The sequence below is a fragment of the Schistocerca piceifrons genome, chromosome 11 (assembly GCF_021461385.2).
Source record: "Schistocerca piceifrons isolate TAMUIC-IGC-003096 chromosome 11, iqSchPice1.1, whole genome shotgun sequence".
Taxonomy (NCBI): Eukaryota; Metazoa; Arthropoda; class Insecta; order Orthoptera; family Acrididae; genus Schistocerca; species Schistocerca piceifrons.
The window spans coordinates 168008010-168029903 of record NC_060148.1 but is presented as its reverse complement, the minus strand read 5'-3'; the positions used below and the strand labels follow the sequence as shown (position 1 = coordinate 168029903).

Here is a 21894-nt window from a genome sequence, read left to right as displayed (position 1 = left end):
TGTAGTTGATAGCAAGAGTGAACTTAGGATGAACATAGCAATTCACAAGCAGAATATTAGAGATAGGAACAATTTTCATTTACTCAAAGGTGGCTTCTATAAGCTTCAGAAAGAATCTGAGTCCAATATAAGTGCAAGAGGTGATCAGAAACTAAGGTTATGAGGCAGCTTTTCATGGAGTTTCATCTGTTGTAGAGAAATTAATAGTGTGTGGTACTTGTGATGCATGCAGTTAGCGACCGTACAGAGTTTCAGCCACCCACGACCTACAGCACTAGTTGTAGGTAAACACAAATGGTGACTCATTTGGACTACAGGTCTCTGGCAGTGGTTTACGGTGAGACTGTAATGAACACCAGCATGTCACTGAACAGTGTGGAGGACCGCAAGGAGCCAAAACAGCACGGCATCGACAGATCTTAGCACAGCTTGCGAGGAGGAACTGCTTCGGGACAACAGGAGGATCACATTACGGCAAATGACAGGAAAATTTGGAATGTTTTTCAGAAGCATTCGCCACGTTGTTCACGATATCCTGCTGTACTGAGAGTTTGTTCACGATGTGTTCCACGAAATCTGACTAACTGATGCAAGGATACTTGCACTGGGGCAGTCTGCAAGTTTTGTGATGGTTCTCAGCGGAAGGGAACAATCTTCTTCGCTGCGTTGTCACGGGAGACAAAACATGGATCCACCACTACACTACGCCCCCCCCCCCTTCCCCCTCCCCCCCCCCCCCCCAAAAAAAAAATCAGGACCCAGTCTTCAATGGAGTTGAAATACCCCTCCTCTCCAAAGATGTTGGCAGATTTCTGCCAGGAATCTGATGGCTACAGTGTTTTGGGACTTCGCAGATGTTATACTCGTGGAGGTTTCGGAAAGAGGAAATGCAATGACTGCTGGCCAATACTGTGAGATCTTGACAAGATTGTGTGAAGCAGTTGCGAGAAAATGGCAAGGAGTTTTGACTGCCAGCATTGCCTTTTGTCCTGATGAGGCACAATCTGATACCGCCGAGAAGACTGTCACAATATAGAAATGGTTTTGCTTGGACATTATCGACTACCCTCCCTACAGACCTTGCTCCAAGCAGTATTCGCCTTTTTCCTCACTGAGGAAGAACTAAGGAGGCCAATGATTATTTTCAGAGGAGGACAGGCAACACTTTGCGACATGTCTGAGCATGCAAGGACAAGATCACAATTACTAAAATATTCCAGGCTATCATGTCATAGGGCTAAGGGATTTCACTTCAAAACCCGACGATTTGTTCCCATCTGCGGAGGACATTTTCCCGGGGAATCGTAGCTTTGTTGAATGTCCGATTCACGCCCTGGCTCGCTACTGACCACAGCAAAATTTCTGCCCCATGAGCTTCTCTACAGTGGCGTGACGTCACGTGTTTTGAATATGCGAGTGAAACTGCCCGTTGTCAACTGCTGTCATCCACTGTTATTATCACCCCACGGTGGTAGACTGGTACACATCTTCTTCAGCACTGGAATCCAAATTTCATTCAATTTGACGCCCGCTTCCTTCCTATTAAAATTACTGGGGTGATTCACAATCTCTATGGCCTCTCTGTAAAGCCTTTCCTGCTATCCGCTTGTGGCTGCCAGTACTTGAGTCCTATCGAAATGAATGTGTTGGTCTCCTGGCTGTAAAGAATGTTCCACAACAGCTGATCTATCAATCAATCTCCCCTCTTCTGCAATTGCTCTTGTGCTCTTCTAGTCGTTTTTGACAGTTCTTTCTGTAATACCCAGGTACACCTCCCCACAACTACACGGAATCCTATAAACTCCAGCTTTTTCCAGCAGATGAGGAGCATCCTTGGGCTATTTTAGGTGATCTTGTATCTTCTGTGTGGGTGTGTAAATTACTGCAATGTTCTGCTTTCTCAAGATTTTTCCTATGTGACCAGACATGTCCTTAATGAATGGCAGCATAACTTTTGATTTCACCGGCATTGACTATCGCTATGATTTCTACGCAGTGGTCTTAATGCTGTCTTCACCTCAGTGAACGAATAACCATTCTTGAGCAATGCACTTGTGAGAAGTTTCAATTCTGCGTCAAGCAGCTCTGGCTCACAGATATTCCTTGCTCTATCCGCAAATGTTTTTATCATGCCTCGCATTTGTTGTGGATGGTCGTTCGAATCGCAGTGTAGTTAACTGTGTGTGTGTGTGTGTGTGTGTGTGTGTGTGTGTGTGTGTTTGGTGAGCTGTGTGGCCCAAGCTGCCATCTTATTTCTTGAAATCTAGTGCATGAAGGAAATTTAATCTTGCGCCTGCCTCCTGAATCTTCGGACTGATCTCGTTCAGGTGTTTGTGAAAACGATCCAGTTCCTCCCTGCCATGCCGCGACAAAACAAACATACCATCTACATAATGGAACCAAATATTTGGTTTCTTGTTCACAGTTTCCAATGCCTGCTTCTCACATTTTTCCATAAAGAAGTTTGCTATAACCAGGCTGAAGGGGTTCCCCGCCTGTTCTCAGTTCTATTTGAAATACTTTTCTCAGTGCTCTTTTCGACAGAGGACTTCTTTATCAACTGCTTAACACTTCTAAGAACTTTGTCAGTAGTGTCTTTAGTAGTTTCCTATATGTTTGCAGATCTAGTAAGTCATTACTCTTACGATGATAGTCAGTCACATTCAAAATAAATGTTGCGTTTCCCATGCCAGCAAGGAGAATGATAACACTATTATCTGCACTCACGCATTTTAAGGCATTCCTCTAACCCATAGTTAAATCCCTTTTTGGAGGCTTTGCACGAGACTATACCCTTACGGCTTCTATACGGATTTCTTCAGCTGTAAGCTTTTCCACACTATGAATGCCTGATTCTACACTGGCTGTTATTTGTTCCGTGGGCCCAACCCGTGGCCTAATGGCAAAATTTCCATCCTTGCCAATCAACATATAGGAAACTAAGTAAAGACCCCCACTGACAAAGTTCTAAAAACTTTTACGCGGTTGATAAACAAGTCCTCTGTTGAACAGAGTATTGAGAAAATTCTGTTCCATTCAGTTGTGTGAGCACCAAGACTTTACGGATTGCTGAAGATGCAGAAAGAATATGTTCCTCTAAGGCTTATAGTGAGTGCTATTGGTTCGCCCACTTATTTGATTGCCAAGTTCTTCAATACATTATTATGACCGTACATGGGACAATGCGATTCGTATATCAAGAATTAGTAAGTGAAATGGCATAGTGGTACATCTGGAGGACATATTAGTTTTGACGTGGTGTCGCTATTCACTGTGTTTCCACTCAGTGAAGTGTTGCAACAGCTGAATCGGATTTCTCCTCCCAATATTGGGAACTGTTTAAATATTGCCTCACAACCACGTACTTCAAATGGAACTAAGAGTTCTATGAACAGATGCGTGATGTTGCTACGGGGAGCTCCTTAAGGTCAGTTGTAAGTGTGGTGTCACCACCAGCCACCCCACTTGCTAGGTGGTAGCCTTTAAATCGGCCGCGGTCTGTTAGTATACGTCAGACCCGCGTGTCGCCACTATCAGTGATTGCAGACCGAGCCCCGCCACATGGCAGGTCTAGTCTAGAGAGACTCCCTAGCACTCGCCCCAGTTGTACAGCCGACTTTCCTAGCGATGGTTCACTGTCTACTTATGCTCTCATTTGCAGAGACGACAGTTTAGCATAGCCTTCAGCTACGTCATTTGCTACGACCTAGCAAGGCGCCATATTCAGTTACTATTGATATTGATGTTGTGAATCATGTACCTTGAAGAGCGACGTTCATCATTAATGGATTAAAGTTAAGTATTAAACTAATAACGTCCGCTTTCTGAATTCTAATTCCTAGCCATGTTCCAGACCTCACGTCAGTATAGTTCTTCCTCCTCACGCCAGCCTGCGTGAGCTAAAATGCGTGCATTTTAGCCTCCACTCGTAACATGGTGTTGGCTCTTCAGCTAACACAAAAGTAACGAATTTCTTTATGAAAAAATTAGCGAAACAGGCACTAGAAACTGCGAACGAGAAATCGATGTATTGTGGTGGCATGTCAGGGAGGAAGTAGTTTGTTTTCACACACATCTGAATGGAATCAATCTGAAGATTCAGTAGGCAGGCGGGAGATTAAATTTCCTTGACACTAGTTTTCAAGAAATAAGATGGTAGCTTGGGCAACACAGTTTACTGAAAACCCACACACCCATTACCTACACCGGGGTTCGAACCACCAACCACAACAAAAGTGAGGCGTGATAAAAACATTTCCGGATAGAGCAAGGAACATCTGCGAACCAGAGCTGCTTGACACAGAATTGAAACATCTCACTAGTGCATTGCTCAAGAACGGTTATTCGTTGACTGAGGTGAAGACAGTGTTAAGACTACCGTGTAGAAATCATAGTGATGCTCAATGCCGGTGAAATCGGAAGTTTTCCTACCATTCATTGAGGACGTGACTGAGCACATAGGGAAAATCTTGAGAAAGTTGAATATTGCAGTAATTTACACACCCACACGAAAGATATGATATAACCTAAAATCGGCCAAGAATGCTCTCCAACCGCTGGAAAAAGCTGGAGTTTATAGGATTCCGTGTAGTCGTGGGGAGGTGCATGTGGGTACTACAAAAGGAACTGCCAAAAAAATGGCTCTAAGTGCACAAGGGCAGTTGCAGAAGAGGGGAGATTGACAAATCAGCTGTTGCGGACATCCTTTACAGCCGGGAGACCAACACATTCATTTTGACCGGACTCGAGTACTGGCAGCCACAAGTGGGTACCACGAAAGGCTACACAGAGAGGCCATAGAGATTGTGAAGCATCCCAGGAATTTTAATAGGAAGGAGGAGGGGCTGAAATTGAATGAAATTTGAAATCCGGTGCTGAAGAAGATGTGTAGCAGTCTCCCACCACGGGGTGATAGTAACAGTGGACGACAACAGTTGTCAACGACCAGTTCCGCTCGCGTATTCGAAACGTGTGACGTCACGCCACTGCACGGAAGCTCACAGTAGTGGAATTTCGCTGTAGTCAGTGGCGAGCCAGGGTGTGAATTGGACATTCGACAAAGCTACTATCCCCGATGAAAATTTTCTCTGCAGATGGGGACGAATCGTTGGGTTTTGAAGTGAAGTAGCGTAATAGCCGGGTATACTTGATTAATTGTGACATTTCTGGTGATGAAAGTTTACATTTTACAAGGAGAAGACGATTTCCAGTGTTCAAACTCGTTGCACATAGCAATATGTGCCTAAACTGATATGAAGGCTATGTTGAAAAATAACCTAAAGAATGTACTGTCAGTCAGCTGTACTGGTTATATAAAATAAAATGTTCGTGCTTCACTGCAGACCTTGTAAAATAAGTCTTATTAACCACTCCTTCTACACTTTATCTGAATTGATGGACTGAGGCATACAAATTCTGCCTAAATCTAATATTTCTATCTGATATATCACGTTTTTGACAGCACCCATACAGCTAATATTGGGCTACGTCAAGTTAAAGCGATTTAAGTATTAGAGATTAACAGCAGCTTAGCAGTATGAGAAGAGGGTCAGTAGATTGTTTCAAAGTATGTGTGTTTCTCCCAACGCGTGAGGGGTGAACAAAAAGTTAGCATTTGAGGGTGTCGCTGCAGCGTATATGCGACACAGTGCGGCTGTGGTGCGGGTGTGTGGGCAGTGATGTGTAGGCAGAGGATTAGTGTGGCGTCTGTATCTTTCAGGCATGCATATGGTAAATGTAGAAACGGGAACCGTGGTGACGTTATTGCCAAATGCATCCGAATAGGACCGACGTGCTGTTATTCTTTTCTTGGCTGCCAAAGGACAAACACCAGGTTGAAGAATGTGTATGTGGGGCAGTTAAGGAGAATTGCTGTGGCAAGGGACGCCGCTGCTTCACAATAACTCGAGATTACGTGTCACGAATGTCGTAATGGAGTAAGTCTGCCAACTCGAGTGGGAGATACCCGATCACACGCTCTAAAGTCCCGATCTCTCTCTGTGCGATTTTCGCACCTCTGGTCTTTTAAAAGAGGCTTCGAAGGCTCGACAATTCCTATCGGCCGAGGATATGCGGCGAGCGGTTACAGACTTCTTCACACAGCGGTACATGGTGTGTTACCGAATGGTTATTATGAACGTGATGCGTCGGTGGGGTAATTGCCTTAATGCTCACAGTGATTTTGTCCAATTGGCATACTGATTCTGGACTGTGCGGCCTTCAAACGGGAACTTTTAGATCGCCCATTATACATATGTAATGTAATCTAGGATTAATTACCACAGTTATCAGTTTGAGTATATTAGGACTGGCCATAGTTTGTTGTCAGCAGGATGTACAGCAATAGCCTTCAGTGGTTATTTCTGCCTGGTAATGTATAACTTGTCTTCTTGTACATCCCCGAAGTCTCTTCTCCGTGATTGTATCGATTAAAGCTAGTCTGCAAATGAATGACTGAGTTGCCTAAGAAAATATCTCACAATTGTCGAGTCGATAAGATAATAATATCTGCTAGAACAAACCTTTGGGGGAGTGGAATAATGTAACAACTGGATTTAATTTAAATTCTGACCGTGCTAAATAGTATTTTTTTTTTTTTTTTTGCCAGTGGCATGGTTATGATATGGAGAACTGGAAAAAAATTGATTGGACACTAACAAAGTAGCGGTATGTTATCAATAACATAAAGCAAAGAAACACAGTAAACACTTATCAACAATAGCCTGGTATTTGCGAATTTGAGATGTTCAGAGAAACATGACACGACTCACAAAAGAATTTATCAGCAGTTAAATTACTGAAACCTACATTTTGTCTAAACTATGCCATAGATAGAAACATAAAAAAGAAATCCAACTTTTTCTAGATTATTGGCTCACGATGCAAATGAAATCAGTGCCCTTCTATAGCAAAAAAATGGTTCAAATGGCTCTGATCACTATGGGACTTAACTTCTGAGGTCTTAACTTAGCAGTCGCGCAGTTCCAGACTGTAGCGCCTAGAACTGCTCGGCCACCCCGGCCGGCCCTTCTATAGCAAAGATCCAGTATACAGTAGAGTGTTAATTATTCGAACTAATTGGAGTACGTGGGTCTTAGGAAAACCAGTTTATCCAAATAATCCATCTGTATACTTTTATTTACCACTATGAATTACATATATTTGTAATAACATGAATCTCTCTCATCATTACAAAGACAACTATGGTGGGAATGTATGAGTGACAGCCCAGTAAACAAGAAATATGTAATACACATTCTTATTGCATGTACACTACATACGTATGTAATTAATGCTTAAAAGTATCCTTAATGTTGCTCTGTCTAAGCAAGCCTACCAGTTCATGAGCAGCTAAGTCACACACTTTCTTTCAGAACAGATATCTGATACTGTTCACTTTCTTCTTGAGAGTCGAACCATTGCAAGGCAGTACCTAAACATTTAGTAGCAGCCAGTATACTTTCAATTTTATTTGCTGGATCACTAGTTGATGAGACACCTTTCATGTACTGAATCATATTATTTTTTCGTTATTTTCTATTCTTATATATAATCTACATGTAAACTGAACGGGTTATATAGACACCACCAAAAGTAAATTAATGAGCTATTTTGTAGGAAGGGTAAGGTTTTGATGCACCATTAAATATCTGTGGGAAACAAAATACGAAATATGCTCTTCAGTTTATTAATTCCTTTATCTTCACCCTTTTGTTTTGATAAGTGGTAGTGTACAGACGTATGCTTGGATCCTTCATACCAGTATTGTTAAAAATGTGAATTTCAACCGTAAATTAAAAGTGTTACAAAAAATTATTAGAAGATCAAAATTTATTCACTCATTTAAGACGTCCATTCCTGTCTGTTCATCATTCCACTTGTTGCCGAGATCCTGCATCAAGAGGTTCGGAGGAGACAAGAAGAATTTACGTGATATCCGGAGGAGCGATCCTGCATCGACATTGCCACAATCGTGACTAAACACAGTGGAATTAATGTGAATCCGCACATAATGCAAATTATGAATATTCACTTTGAATGTATTGATATTGGAGGTCTTTTCATATTGGTATCGGTTAAAGTTCACCCAGGACTGTGTGCAGATTCATAAATTACCTTCAAATCTCTTTCAACTATTCTCTCCAATCAATTTTTCCAATTTTTTCAAGCAATTATTATTAATCAATTACCATCATTTAACACACACATTCAATGGCAACTGTTTAAAGGATGGCACTGAGCAAAATATGAGGTAAAAATTTTTAGATAAAGGAGTCATATTATTGTTACAAGAAACTACTGAAACTTTTGTTGTATTTGTTATATGTCTGTGAGATTTGGAATCATAAAAACATTGAAGGAGCAAACTAAAATTAGATGCTGTTACAAACGAGATGAGCTGGGAATGCTGATTTCAGCAGTAAAGGTCGGAAGGTGCTACACTGTATGCTTATACGGCCGCGCTTGGCGCCGTCTCTCTGGCAGCAGATAATATCTTTTCCTTCCAATTAATATCCTTTACGGACAGTGCATTTCTACAGAAAAGACGAAAATTTATACAAAGTTGTCATTAAAGCGAAAGACAAGTCTTTCAAATTCTATAAAACTGTCAGATAATAATCAAGTTCATTAGTGAATATGCAGCTAAACCTACTTTAATTGAAAAGTACCGATAGAGACAAAATATAATTTATGAAAAAAAGAAAATTTTATTCATAATTTTGTTAGAAACTATTCACAATTGTGTCAAAGGAAATGGGCGTTGTTGAAAATTCATTAAAAAATGCAATATGCCAAAATGTCGGAAATCTGAGCTCGGCAACAGTTGAAGGTAATGCGCCAACTCGTGAACTGGCCGATGGCAACCAAAACAGTACGGTTGGCATCTCACTATCAATAAATGATGACACCAGTAGTATAACTAATCGTGATGCCACTTTTTATGACCCTCGATGAGACAATTTCTCAGTTCTCAACAGGAAACATTTTTTCAAATAGTGAAACTTGAAGGACACAGCAGTGAAAATTCCTTTGCTTGCTCACGACATTGCAAATGCAAGAACAGGGAACAGTTCATAAAAGCAATGTAATTACTAGTGACACACACAAATAACACAACAGTTTACAAAACAACAGGAATTTCAGGAAAGTGTAACGCAACAACTTAAGGGTATAGGACAACAGTTTGCACAGCAAAATCAGGCTTTTAAAAGTTTCAAGAGTAATATTAGTCAACAGTTCAGTGATGTGAGCAAGACTATACACACTGAATTATCTGACGAACTATCCGGGCAGTTGACAGAGATAGTAAACAACTAAAACAGGAAATAATTACTGACAACCCACAATAGAAATATGTTAACAGAAAGAGTATTGTCGATAGACTATAAACAGGAACAACTAGCAGGTGAGTTACAAAATCTCACTGAAGCATATTCCCAAATTCAGGAGATGCAATCCCAAGTGGATGCTTTGGTAAAAAATGTGGCGAACGCAGTCAGTGAGCTGCAAGATGTTTGCAAAAACTTACCTACAGAAGTACAAAAGTTAAGTCTAAGAGTAAAACAGTTAAGAGCCAAAACTTGCCAAGAAACAGAGACATGAGAAATGTCCAGATATAAAGGAAATAACTGAAAAAGCTGAAACTGGGATGGTTGATGAAAGCAGCAACCTTGCTGAGGAGGTAGTGTCAGAGTGCAAAATTTCTGTAGGTACGGGAAAAGCAGTTCTAAAAGAGAAAGAAAGTCAATTTCTAGCTAAAATAGAATCAGGTTTAAAGGAAGCAGAGGAAAGATTATGAGGCAGTATTGCTAAAACTACTGACATTCCAATACAAAATTTGACGGAAAACAAACCCAAGCTATTAGAGAAGTTATATAGTTGCACTGGTTACCCACAATATGGCATTGACAATTTCTCGTATTTACCACTGAAGGGGAAAGAACAAACCCCGTTGTCAGAGCATTTTAAAATGTTTTACCTCGTACCTGGACCGAAGCCCAGGAAATTAGATTTGTTCTTCGATACACACAAGGTGACATTCTGCTATGGGCTATGGACCTGGCAGAATGTTACCACTACTATGAACAGTTTGAGAGGGCCTTTCTGGATACACATTGGTCTGACACCTTATGAGAGGGGCTCATACGTGAAGTATTCGACCCAGCTCCATTCGGTAGCAAACGTGGAAGCTTAAGGGGCTGTTTTGAAAAATATGTGAATAAAACCAGATACGGGACAAACCCGGTATCTCAAGTTGACGTACTGAAAATTTTAAAAAGCTTGCTTCCCGCCCTCATTAGGGGAAAACCTCATTACCATTCCGGAACGTGACACTGAATACTTTCTGTCTGTACTGGACTCAGTAGATTTGAAATACGAAAAGAGACCAGAACAACCCGAGCCGGTTAGTATGCAGATAGTGCCACGAAAATTACGGATCAACAAGCGAACAACGGATTTGTAGTACAACACGGATGGCAACCTTATCCCACACAGACCTACGGTGACGGTAATAGTAATCACAATGGCAATGGCAAAATCCGTAAATTCGGGGATGGATATAAAAGAAATGGGCAAAAATTTAACAAATCGACTGCAACGGCAAGTAGAGCATGGTCAGCCTGTACAGTATGCACAGGCCCGAGCTACCGGCAATAGTCAACTGATAACTTGGCAAAAACAAAACAATATCATACCACCAAATAATCCACAGACAGCGGAATTCGGCCAGAAAAGTAGTGCACTTATGCCGATTAACACGAAAAGGTCAAAGAGAATTTCAGTCGAGAGCCTCGCAGGATACTAATTGGTGTAATCGGACATCGACAACCCGTATAGTAGAAGCTACACCTAACCCAGAAACTGATGCCACCATGACATCAGAAAACTTTAACTGGTCACCGTAGGCCCCCCGTTCTGTTACCTGGGAGGAGAGTGGGGGCACGAGCTCGATCAACACTCACTTTATCAGATACGATCGAGGCAGTGATGTGTAAGATGATCTGTATCAAAGTAATGAGGGTACACAGGAAAACTTGACAAAGAGCAAGGTACGAGCTACTATTAAAGCCAAAGTATTTGACCTTGATGTACCCATTGTGCTTAACACAGATACTACAACCCATTTGATGTCAGAGGGATTCTTTTAAGAACTGAAGAAACGTGAGTGTATACCCACACTACCAGTGCAAAATTGCAAGGTACAAACTGTGACCTGTCAGAAATCGAAAAAAGTATAAATACAAGCATTCATTCCCATTTTCTGTTCAATGCAATTTTTTGATAGTAGAGAAATTAATAGTTGATTGTTTAATTGGTATGGACACATTTAGCACATACCAAGTACAAATTGATATAGGCAAGGGCCAATGTAATTTCACTGTAAATAACCAATTATTTGCAATAGACCTAAGAAGGGGAAGTAATGATAGATATAAAACTGAAGTTACTCAGAACTTTGAGGTTCAATTGGTAAATCCCAAAATCAACACATAAAATAACGAACAGTTGGCAGCAGAAGAGGTAAACGTGAACACAGTAAACACAAAAGTAAGTGAATCAAAGTGCTTGTCTCAAGAACAGCTAGTGGAACTTAGGGAACTGATACATGTATCTGAAAAAAGACAAGGTATCATTAAGGATTTTGTGTACAAAATGGAAGTATATCCTCATGAAACTTTTTGTTCTACCTCATACCATGGACAAAAAGGGAAGCAGCAAGAAAAGAGATAAACAGGATCCTTGAGTGGGGCATAATACAACCATCATTTTCTCTTATTTTAGTCCTATTTTGGCTGTGAGTAAACCAGATGCCAAGGTGCGCTTGGTCCTAAATGCATGTAACATTAATAAGATTATTGTACCAGTTCAAACATGTCTAGACAGTTTAGAAGAACAGCTAATGAAATTCCATGATGCTAAATTTCTTTCTAGAATCGATCTCGAGTCCTCATATTGGCAAATAAAACTACACGAAGAAAGTTGGAAGTATATCACCTTCGTATGTGGGGGCACGTGCTTCGAATTTCAAGTATTACTGTTTGGACTGAATGTAAGTGGAGGAGTATTTATCTCTGTGCTTGGCAAAGTGCTAGGGCCCTAACTTTTGAGTAAGGTAACAGTATACGTGGATGATCTTTTAGTCGCCACACTCACTTTGATTATTGAACAAGTATTGAGTCACTTTTCTGAACATGGAGTACTCTTTGGAAGGCATGCTGTCAGATCCTAAAAATCTTGATGCCATTAGGAACTGTTCTGTTACTCGGAACAAGAGGCAATTAAAGGCATACTTAGGCCTAATCTCATTTTTCAGGAAATTCATCCCTAACCAACTTATGAACAGTGATGCTTTACTCCAGGGCTTAACAACTGGCCGGTTTTGAGCGCGAGTACTCATGTCTGCTCAGGCACATGCTCGCGAGCAGGTGCAAAGTCGCGGAATAGGGAGGGAGGGGAAATGCGCGTGCACGTATGAATAGGACCGCAGCGTGCCTATTGAGTTTGCGCTGACTGTGTGACGTTAAAAGTACTACAATCAGCTCTAACAGTCACTTCGCTGGTTAAGAATCATGTCAAGTCGCCGTTGTGTAACCCCAACCATGCTTTTGCAGTTCTTCCCCCATTGGGAGGAATTGTATCTGTTTACGGAAAAAGATGGTGTTGCAAAATGTTTAGTATGTCACAAAATGCTGAATTCTTTTAGGAAATTTAATTTGCAGCTACATTATATGTCGTGCCACGAGAAAGACTACGGAAGTGGAAAATGTGATGGACCAGATTGTGCACAGGAAGTTATTAAACTTAAAAGGAAGCTATCCGAAGAAGATCTGGATGACGAAGAAAAATCAACTGAGGCAGCTCTCAGAGTGAGCTACAAAATTGCTTTGTTTTTAGCAAAATCCCTGCGTCCCTTCACTGATAAAAGATGTTTGGTAATTGCAGCGGAACATTTGTGTCCATCTCAAGCTGAACAGTTATCTGACATGACCATTATGTGTCGCATACAGGACGTGGCAGACGACGTCCAGAGCCAGCTTGCAAATATCTATAAAGATTTTATGGCGTATTGTCTAGCTCTGGACGAAAGTGTTGATGTCACTGGAACAGCGCAGCTTTCCATATTTGTTAGAGGTGTTAATAGAGATCTTCAGGTGAGGAAGGAGCTCCTCGATGTAGTAGCCATGAAGAACACTACAACTGGAGGTGATATTTTAAGTAGTGTTGAAGAAAGTGTTGAAAATATAGGATTGTCGTGGAATTCTTTAGTTTCAGTGTCTACAGGCGGTGCACCAGCGATGACAGGGAAAAAATTAGGTTTCGTTGCGCTGTTGAAGGAGAAAATGCAAAAACTGACCGTGCCAAATGAAATAAGGGGTGTTCACTGTGTGATCCACCAGGAAAACTTATGTGCAAAGAGTATCACTCTAAAAAATGTGATGGGTGTTGTTGTTCGTACAACCAATTATATAACGAAGCATGGGCTAAACACAGGCAATTTAAAAGCTTTCTTGAGGATGTAGAAAGCCAGTATGGTAGCCTGCCTTATTACAGCGAGGTCTGCTGACTTAGTCGTGGCGAATTATTAAATCGAATTTTTGCCTATTAGATGAGATAAATATGTCCATGGAAATAAATAACATGTGTGTTCCTGAATTGAAAGAGCCTTCATGGAAATGTGATCTCGCGTTCTTAGCAGATTCAACTAGCCATCTGAATGCTTTGAACATTTCACTACAAGGTAAAGATCTGCTAATTACTCATTTCATAGATCAAATATGAGCTTTTAAAATGAAATTGACACTTTGGGTGAGTCAGCTGGAAACAGGAAATCTAGCTCATTTTCCTAAATTATCATCCATGCAAGATGTTCACAAAGACCGTGAACGTTATTCACATAGTTTAGTTGCCCATAAGGAAGAATTTGATCAACACTTTCAAGATCTGACAGCACTAGACAGTGATTCTGATCTGTTCTCTCCATATTCAGCGAATATTGAAGAGATTCGTCCTGAGCTGCAACTAGAAATTATTGACCTGCAGTGTGACAGAGAATACAGAGACAAATTTCAGAAGAAGAAAAACATTTTGGAATTTTACAGACACTTCCCTCAGGATAGATTTCCTCATTTGCACAAACTGGCGGCTACAATAATATCAATGTTCGGTTCCGTGTATGTTTGTGAATAACTGTTCTCTGCAATGAAATGTAACAAGATGCGCCTGAGAAACGCATTGTCCGATCGAAATTTAAACTGCACGCTGCGCTTATGATGCACAAGAACATAGATGCAATTGTAAAGAGCAAAAAGTACAAGATAACAGAGAATCCCACACTTCAGTGACACCTTTTATTGTGTAACAGTTCACAAATTAATACGAATGTAGAGGCATACACTAAGCTAATAAAATTATGTGGCACGTGTACATTCTCCTTTATTTGTTTCATTTGTCACAGTAATAATTCGTGAGTGATATCCCTGCAGGTAGCCGCGGATTTACATCGACTTGCGGCAGCTGTTGTGTGTTCCACGTGACTCTCCCCACTCTCCGCTCTGGTCCGGTAGTGGGGGTAGCGTGCTCGCGCCTTGCTGCTCACCGCTTGCTCCGCGAGCACGTATGTTGTGAAGCCCTGCTTCACTCAATCTTCTCCAGAAACACAGACCTCGGTTACGGGACAAGCAATGTCAAACTGATTTCGAGAACATTATTTTATTAACACATTTTCTGCGATCACCAGTGCGGGCTGCTAATGCTCTAGGCAGACACTTGTGAGCGCACGTGAGCTGAGAGCTGAAATCGTACCCGTGCGAAACGTTTAAGTTCATGTTGTGCACGTACGTAATATTGACAGCGAATATAAGGTCTGCGCAAGAGGTGGTGCTAGATATAGTAATACAAGTACGCTTTAGCTGCATGCCGATCGTGTGATAAATGCTGCATGCTGTCTGGCACTTATAAGTGTCATATGCATTTATTGCAAACATTTCTAACAATGCCCCTGATTTATTGATTTTATTGCAAAGTGGAAAGAAAATGCAATTCAAATAAGCGATAAATCCGCTTCATTGAGAAAGGTGTAGCCTGAAAACACCGATAGATTTATCACATGGAGAAAAAGGAACAGGACTCATCTCCAATGTGGTGCTATGAAAACCCAATCCCGTATAACAAATAAGTTTGGAAGGTGTAGAGGAGATGTTTTATAGCAAATCACAAATAAGTCCACATACTGTACAGAAACATCATGATCTGAGCAACCAATGTAATAGTATTTTACTTGGCTATCAAATAAAACAAATACAAACACTTTACAAATCAAACGCAAACAGATCTTCCTCTGAAGATACGACATCCCATTACATACGGATGTGTAATTGTGCAGCAGTTCAAACAATATCCAGTTTTTTTTTTTGGACATGTTATGCACATGTATGGTGTATCCCTAAAATTGCCCCGTTCTGCACACATTATAAAGTGCTTCATCATAACTTTCTTCTTCCCTTCAGTTGCATCCTGCTTTTGCACAATGTGTGTCTTTACCATATTTGTTACACACACCTTTTGTAACATCCATTGGTGGAAGTACTTCCTTTATTATTTGTACACGGTAATCATATTACATCATTTTATGCCCTGAGTATTTATTATATGGGTAATGGGAGTTGAACATTAGCATGTCAACTACATGGAAGAATGGTTTCTTTGGCCAGCGGATAGTCTTTCATTCACATAAATAATACATCATCTTGTCCTGCCTATTGGCCCCAGACAAACAACTATTATATCTGATAACTGGCAGTAGTTTTGAGACTATTTGCTGGTGTGCATTCAGCGCAGGTCCCATTGTACTAGGATATTCTGTGGAAATATAGAATAGAATAGAATAGAATCTTTATTTGCCTTTCAGTGGGTTTTCCATACAATTGGCATCGTCAGTGTGTTCAATACATTTTTTTTAAAATTACAGTAATTATTATTGTACATAATTGTGCCTGTGCAGGGCAAGCAGATATGTATGCTAAAGTAATATTTATAATACAACAATTATTAATTCACAATAGTAATAATAATAAATCATAACAGTTAATTATACAATAGTATCAAGATATATTTATGGTACATCTTACGTATCCATGTAAAAAGTCTTTGTTGGTACATTACTGTCACGAACACATAGGTATAATTCATATGGCAGTTTTTTGTTTCATGTAGCATATCTCTTTTGTGTCACTGTTTTGAAACTCATCAAGTGAGTAATATGGTGTACATTTGAGCCACACTTCTATTGTTTGCTTAAACTTATTCATTATATATAAAAACAAAGATGAGGTGACTTACCGAACAAAAGCGTTGGCAGGTCGATAGACACACAAACATACACACAAAATTCAAGCTTTCGCAACAAACTGTTGCCTCATCAGGAAAGAGGGAAGGAGAGGGGAAGACGAAAGGAAGTGGGTTTTAAGGGAGAGGGTAAGGAGTCATTCCAATCCCGGGAGCGGAAAGACTTACCTTAGGGGGAAAAAAGGACAGGTATACACTCGCACACACGCACATATCCATCCACACATACAGACACCATACAGGTGTCTGTATGTGTGGATGGATATGTGCGTGTGTGCGAGTGTATACCTGTCCTTTTTTCCCCCTAAGGTAAGTCTTTCCGCTCCCGGGATTGGAATGACTCCTTACCCTCTCCCTTAAAACCCACTTCCTTTCGTCTTCCCCTCTCCTTCCCTCTTTCCTGATGAGGCAACAGTTTGTTGCGAAAGCTTGAATTTTGTGTGTATGTTTGTGTTTGTTTGTGTGTCTATCGACCTGCCAGCGCTTTTGTTCGGTAAGTCACCTCATCTTTGTTTTTATATATAATTTTTCCCACGTGGAATGTTTCCTTCCGTTATATTAAACTTATTCATTGGTAGTTCACTCACAGCCTTTGGGAGTTTGTTATAAAATTTCAAGCCAAGGTGTTTATGGCTCTTTTGTGTTACTGTCAGCCTTGCGTATGGTAGGTCTACGTTACTATTATTTCGAGTATTATGAACATGCACTTCAGATTTTAAATTAAAGCTCTTTATGTTCTCTTTAGCATATGTTAAACAATTATAAATGTATATACTAGGTAGTATCATTATCTTTAGTTCTTTAAAATTATTTTTGCAACTTTGTCTTGGTGCTAGTCATAAAATGCACCTGACTGCTTTCTTCTGCCACTTGAAGATGGCACTTGAACCCAATGAGCTGCCCCAAAGAAGTACCCCGTATTGCAGTTGTGAATGGAAAAAAAGCAAAGTACATGGAGATTAGCAGATTTTTACTGATAACGTGTCTCAGCTTGTGTAATAGCAAGTTTGCCACATAGATAATTTGTGTGTCTGTCCAATGTAAGTTTTTGATCTATATGTAAACCTAGTAACTTGACATTTTTTATATTCTGTTCAGTTGGTTTCAGGGTGAAGTAAATTTCTTCAGTTTTCAATTTGTTTATTGATAAAGCACCAGTCACTGCTCATTTCAGTTACTACTTTGTTGTAATCTATGACATCTTGCATATATTCTCCATCTGTTATTAATGTCATATCATCAGCATACAGTACATTGTTGCATGGCATATAATTTGAGAAGTCATTGATGTAAACAATGAAAAGGATAGGGCCAAGCACTGAGCCTTGTGGAATTCCTCTCTTTACTTTCATGGGTGTTGACTTTTGATAGTTTGTTTTTACTAATTGTATCCTATTGCTTAAGTATGATTGAAAAAATTGTAATGGTTTATCTACAATACCATAATGTTCTAGTTTTTTTATCATTATTTCATGTGTGACTGAGTCGAAGGCCTTTGTTAAATCTAACAGTGTAGCACAAGTGAGTTTCTTGTTTTCATATCCTTCATATATATTACTAAGGAGGCATTCAACTGCTTTGGTTGTTGATAGTTCAGATCAAAAGCCAAACTGGTTCTTACTCAATAATTTATTACTTTCAAAATAATTGTAAATTTGGATATTATGCAGTTTTCTATTACTTTTGATATAATGGGAACTATTGATATAGGTCTATAATTGTTTAGCATTTTTCTGTCACCTTTCTTGTAGATTGGGAGTGTTACTGTCATTTTCAGACATTCAGGGAATATTCCTTCTTCAAGTATGTGATTCGTCAGATGTGTTAGTGGCATTAAGATTGCAGTGGCTATGTGTTTAACAATACTGTTACTAAGCCCGTAATAGTCCTCTGTTTTTGAGTTTTTAAGTTTCTTTATAGATTTGATAATGTGGCTGGAGGTGATTTTTGACCAATAGAATTTCTTGGTTACTGGTGCTTGTTGTTTAAGAAGGGTTGCAGCAGTTGAAATATTATCAGAATTATTTTTACCAAAAGAAGAAGAAGAAGAAGAATAGCTGGCACAATTTATAAAATATTCGTTAAGGATGTTGCAATCTATAGGCACTGTGGCTTCCTGTTTGCTCATATTAATTCCACTTTTTATTATATTCCAACCTGCTTGACAGGCATTTTTTGAGCCTGCAATATATTCATCATTTACTTTACATTTAGCTGATTTTATTTCATATTTGTACAACTTCTTAAGGGTCACATAGTGTTTCCTGCCTTCCTCATTTCATTCATCAAGATTTTTTATATTGTGTAGTGTATTTGGCCAATTTACCACCTTCAGTTCATGTTTCAATTGTACAATATTGCTCTCTTTTAGTATTCTGAAAGTGACTAACTGTTTAGTTCTCTCTGGGTTCATACTGCCCATTCTGACCCATATCCCGTCATGATCAGATCATGCTTTAGTTGATCCTGATTTACATTACTAATTACATTGTCAAGGCATGCATCTAGTCTAGTAGGTTTTTCATTTATACAGTAACAGTTTAGTGCCTTTAGGCTGTTAACCATGTCATTTACATTTTTTCTACTTTCCCTTATATCTATGTTGAAGTCACCTGCAATGAAAATTTTGTGATTTTTGTGTTTAGTGAATAATTTGATTAGTGAAATTAGTTTTTCTATAAGAACTTCCTCATCAGAGGCTGGTGTACGGTACACAGAAGCAATGATAATTTTTTGGGTATGCAGTACTATGGCTGATACTTCCAATACACCTTCAATGCAATGTTTGTGTAGGTCTATCACTGAATGCTGCAGATTTAAGTTTTCTTTGATGTAGATTGCAACTCCACCATGTGCAATATTTGTTCTACAATATTTTGTGGCTAATATGTAGCCATAAGGTACACACATATCTATTTCTGAGTCATGCAACCAATGCTCATTAATACACAGTGTGCTACAGTTAATTTTGTCTGACAAGTACTGTAACTCATTAACTTTATGTCTTAGGGATTGTACATTAACATGAAATAACATTAAATCATTTTTGTTACTGGGAGGAATACTTGTTGCTTTTTCTGTTGCATTATCTTTACTGTCCCTTGCAAACTGTTGTGACCAAATCCAACTTGTGTTAGAATTGGCCACTACTGGGAGTTTCCCTGTACCATATCTTTGAACTGAAGCCTATGAATTGTTTTATTTGCAGAGCTTAATTTTTCTCTTGCAATCCCAACTATTTTTTTGCTTAGAAGTGACTTTCCTAACCCATTTAGATGCTGACCATGGCTTGTATGACAAGCTCTATTACAGTGACACAGTTTGCTAAGGGGCACAATTGTGGTGTGGCAGCAGCCTGAAATATCATTCATGTCAATCACTGTTACATTTTTGAAATGTTTACATACTGAATCATAGAGGTTATTTGCTTTTTTAATTTCGTTGTTCATACATGATTGTTCTATTAGATCATAACGGTGAGGTATTTTAGCCACTATTACATTGGTATGTGTTAGCCTACCCAGTGACTCTTTCAGCACTTTTGTTGATGCAACTGTTTCATTGTGATACACATCATTAGCACCTTGTATAATTACTGCATAGTCATTTGATGATAGATTCTTGCATTCTTCTACAACACTGTCAACAAATTGGCTTAATCTTGCATTTGGTTTTACTAGTCCCTGAATTTTGAACTTTGCTGCTGCATCATCTGTTTTCAGTTTTATAGCTAACCCTCTTCCAAAACTGTCTGAGAAAACTTCTAGGTTATTATAGTGTTTGTTTTTTGTAGTACCTTTGTGTTTGTTTGATGAGATTGTTTTATCACAGTTTTGTTTGGGGTATGTCTTTTCGGATTGTCACTTGATGATCACTGTCACTGTTTACATGAGTTAGAGCTGAGTATCTATTCTCATGTTCAAGGATTGTACATAGATTAAGACAACTATTCACTTTTGTGTTGTTCGTTACCTTACGGGTCGCTCGAGGCATAATCCATCCTGTGCTACTTTTCTGAAAATGTGTTTGCCCTGTGGACTGGGACGGTGTTCCGTTATTTTGCATGTCCATTATTGTTGTTAATTCTCTATCTATAGGAGACCTCTCACCTATCCTTCCATTTGCTGATCATTATGCTGTCTGAATATCGTGCAATAGTGTCTCCTTTCCCAAGTTTTGTGCATACCACGTCTTTAGGGGTATTTCCCCTATTTACCCTAGTGTCCCGGTGCAATGTGTTTTTGCATTCAACAGGGTTTTACTTAAAGCAAAGCTATTTTAAAAATTGTCCGTGTAAACGTAATAGCTAATATACAGCTTCTCTTCCAAAAGATGTAATACTATCTTTTGAGCATGCCCCTTTTCCCCCATATCACCATGCATCCCCATTTACAAAACTGTGTGGATTATTTAGCATGTACAATTTGATGCCATATTTATTCCTTTTGTTCTTTATATATTGTCTAAATGACAATTGTCCCCTCCAAAGAATCATTGATTCATCTAAAGATAGATCCCTACCTGTATAATACGCCTGATTATTAAAATAATTCAATATAGGGCATACCTTATGTAGTCGATCATCTGGTTTCGGGTCTCCTGACTCTGGATTTTTTGTAAAATGCAGTGAGCGTAAGATGAACAAATATCTCTCTCTGCCCATACTCATTGCTATTCCTCTATTTTCGAACAGCGGGTCTTTCTTCCAGTAGTCTTCCAATCGGGCATATTTGACATTACCCATATGTAATGAAATACACAGGAAGACTAGTATTTCTCCTATGCTTACAGGTTTGCAATTACTAATCCCAGAACCCTCTTTTGTATTTTCGCTCGCAAATATGTTGCGTGTGTTACCGTTTGTTTCATCAACTACGAGCTGCAGTATTCCATCTGTAACCAGCAGCCTAAAGAAACCCATTGGCGTAATGCCAGCAGGATTTATCTGCAAACATTCTGCTTTTGTAAACGGATGATATTGCATCCCATGTGGTTCTTCATGCCAACTCCCACCTGGTTTGCTTACTTCTGTGAGTGCGAGTTCTTTATCGTTGGCGATTTCCTCGTCATTGTCATCCGTTCCGAACTGTTGTGAAACATATTTGACAGTTCTGCTTCCACACTGTCATCACTATGGTATATTTCTGCAATCTCCAAATTCCAGCCACCCTCCTCTGGTCCGTCCGCTCTGAACTCAACACTATCTTCTAACACATTCAGTAACTCATGGTCAGTACTTTGTTCACTCTTCCTACTCTTTTTTTTGGTTAGAAGGCCCCGGTGTCGGTTGATTTGCCGCCATTGTAAACGATGCACAACACAGACAGCTAAAGAAAAAAACACACAACTGCAGACAGGAAAACTTTACATGATATTTCGTTGGTTGCTTGTACTAATACGAGTGCACAGCTGTATAAGCATCAGCTGCAGCGAATGTGCTAAATGCTAATTTGATCTCAACCAGACATGAAGAAGGATTTTTGTTTATGCACCAATGCGTCTTGTCTAGGTCTGGTTCCATGCCTTTTTCTAATGGTAGAAGAAGAG

The 21894-nt window shown here is 39.6% G+C and overlaps 1 protein-coding gene across 1 annotated transcript; it reads right to left on the bottom strand.

Annotated features, from left to right (window-relative positions):
- Positions 1-20719: 20719 nt before the first annotated feature.
- On the bottom strand, positions 20720-21268 carry LOC124719866 (piggyBac transposable element-derived protein 4-like). The gene has a single exon (XM_047245049.1). The coding sequence runs from the start codon at positions 21266-21268 to the stop codon at positions 20720-20722; it is 549 nt and encodes a 182-aa protein (XP_047101005.1).
- Between the last annotated feature and the right edge of the window lie 626 nt (positions 21269-21894).

Excerpts from the sequence above, each read along its gene's own strand:
- LOC124719866 (XM_047245049.1), bottom strand. The coding sequence starts at position 21,268 with ATGGGTTTCTTTAGGCTGCTGGTTACAGATGGAATACTGCAGCTCGTA.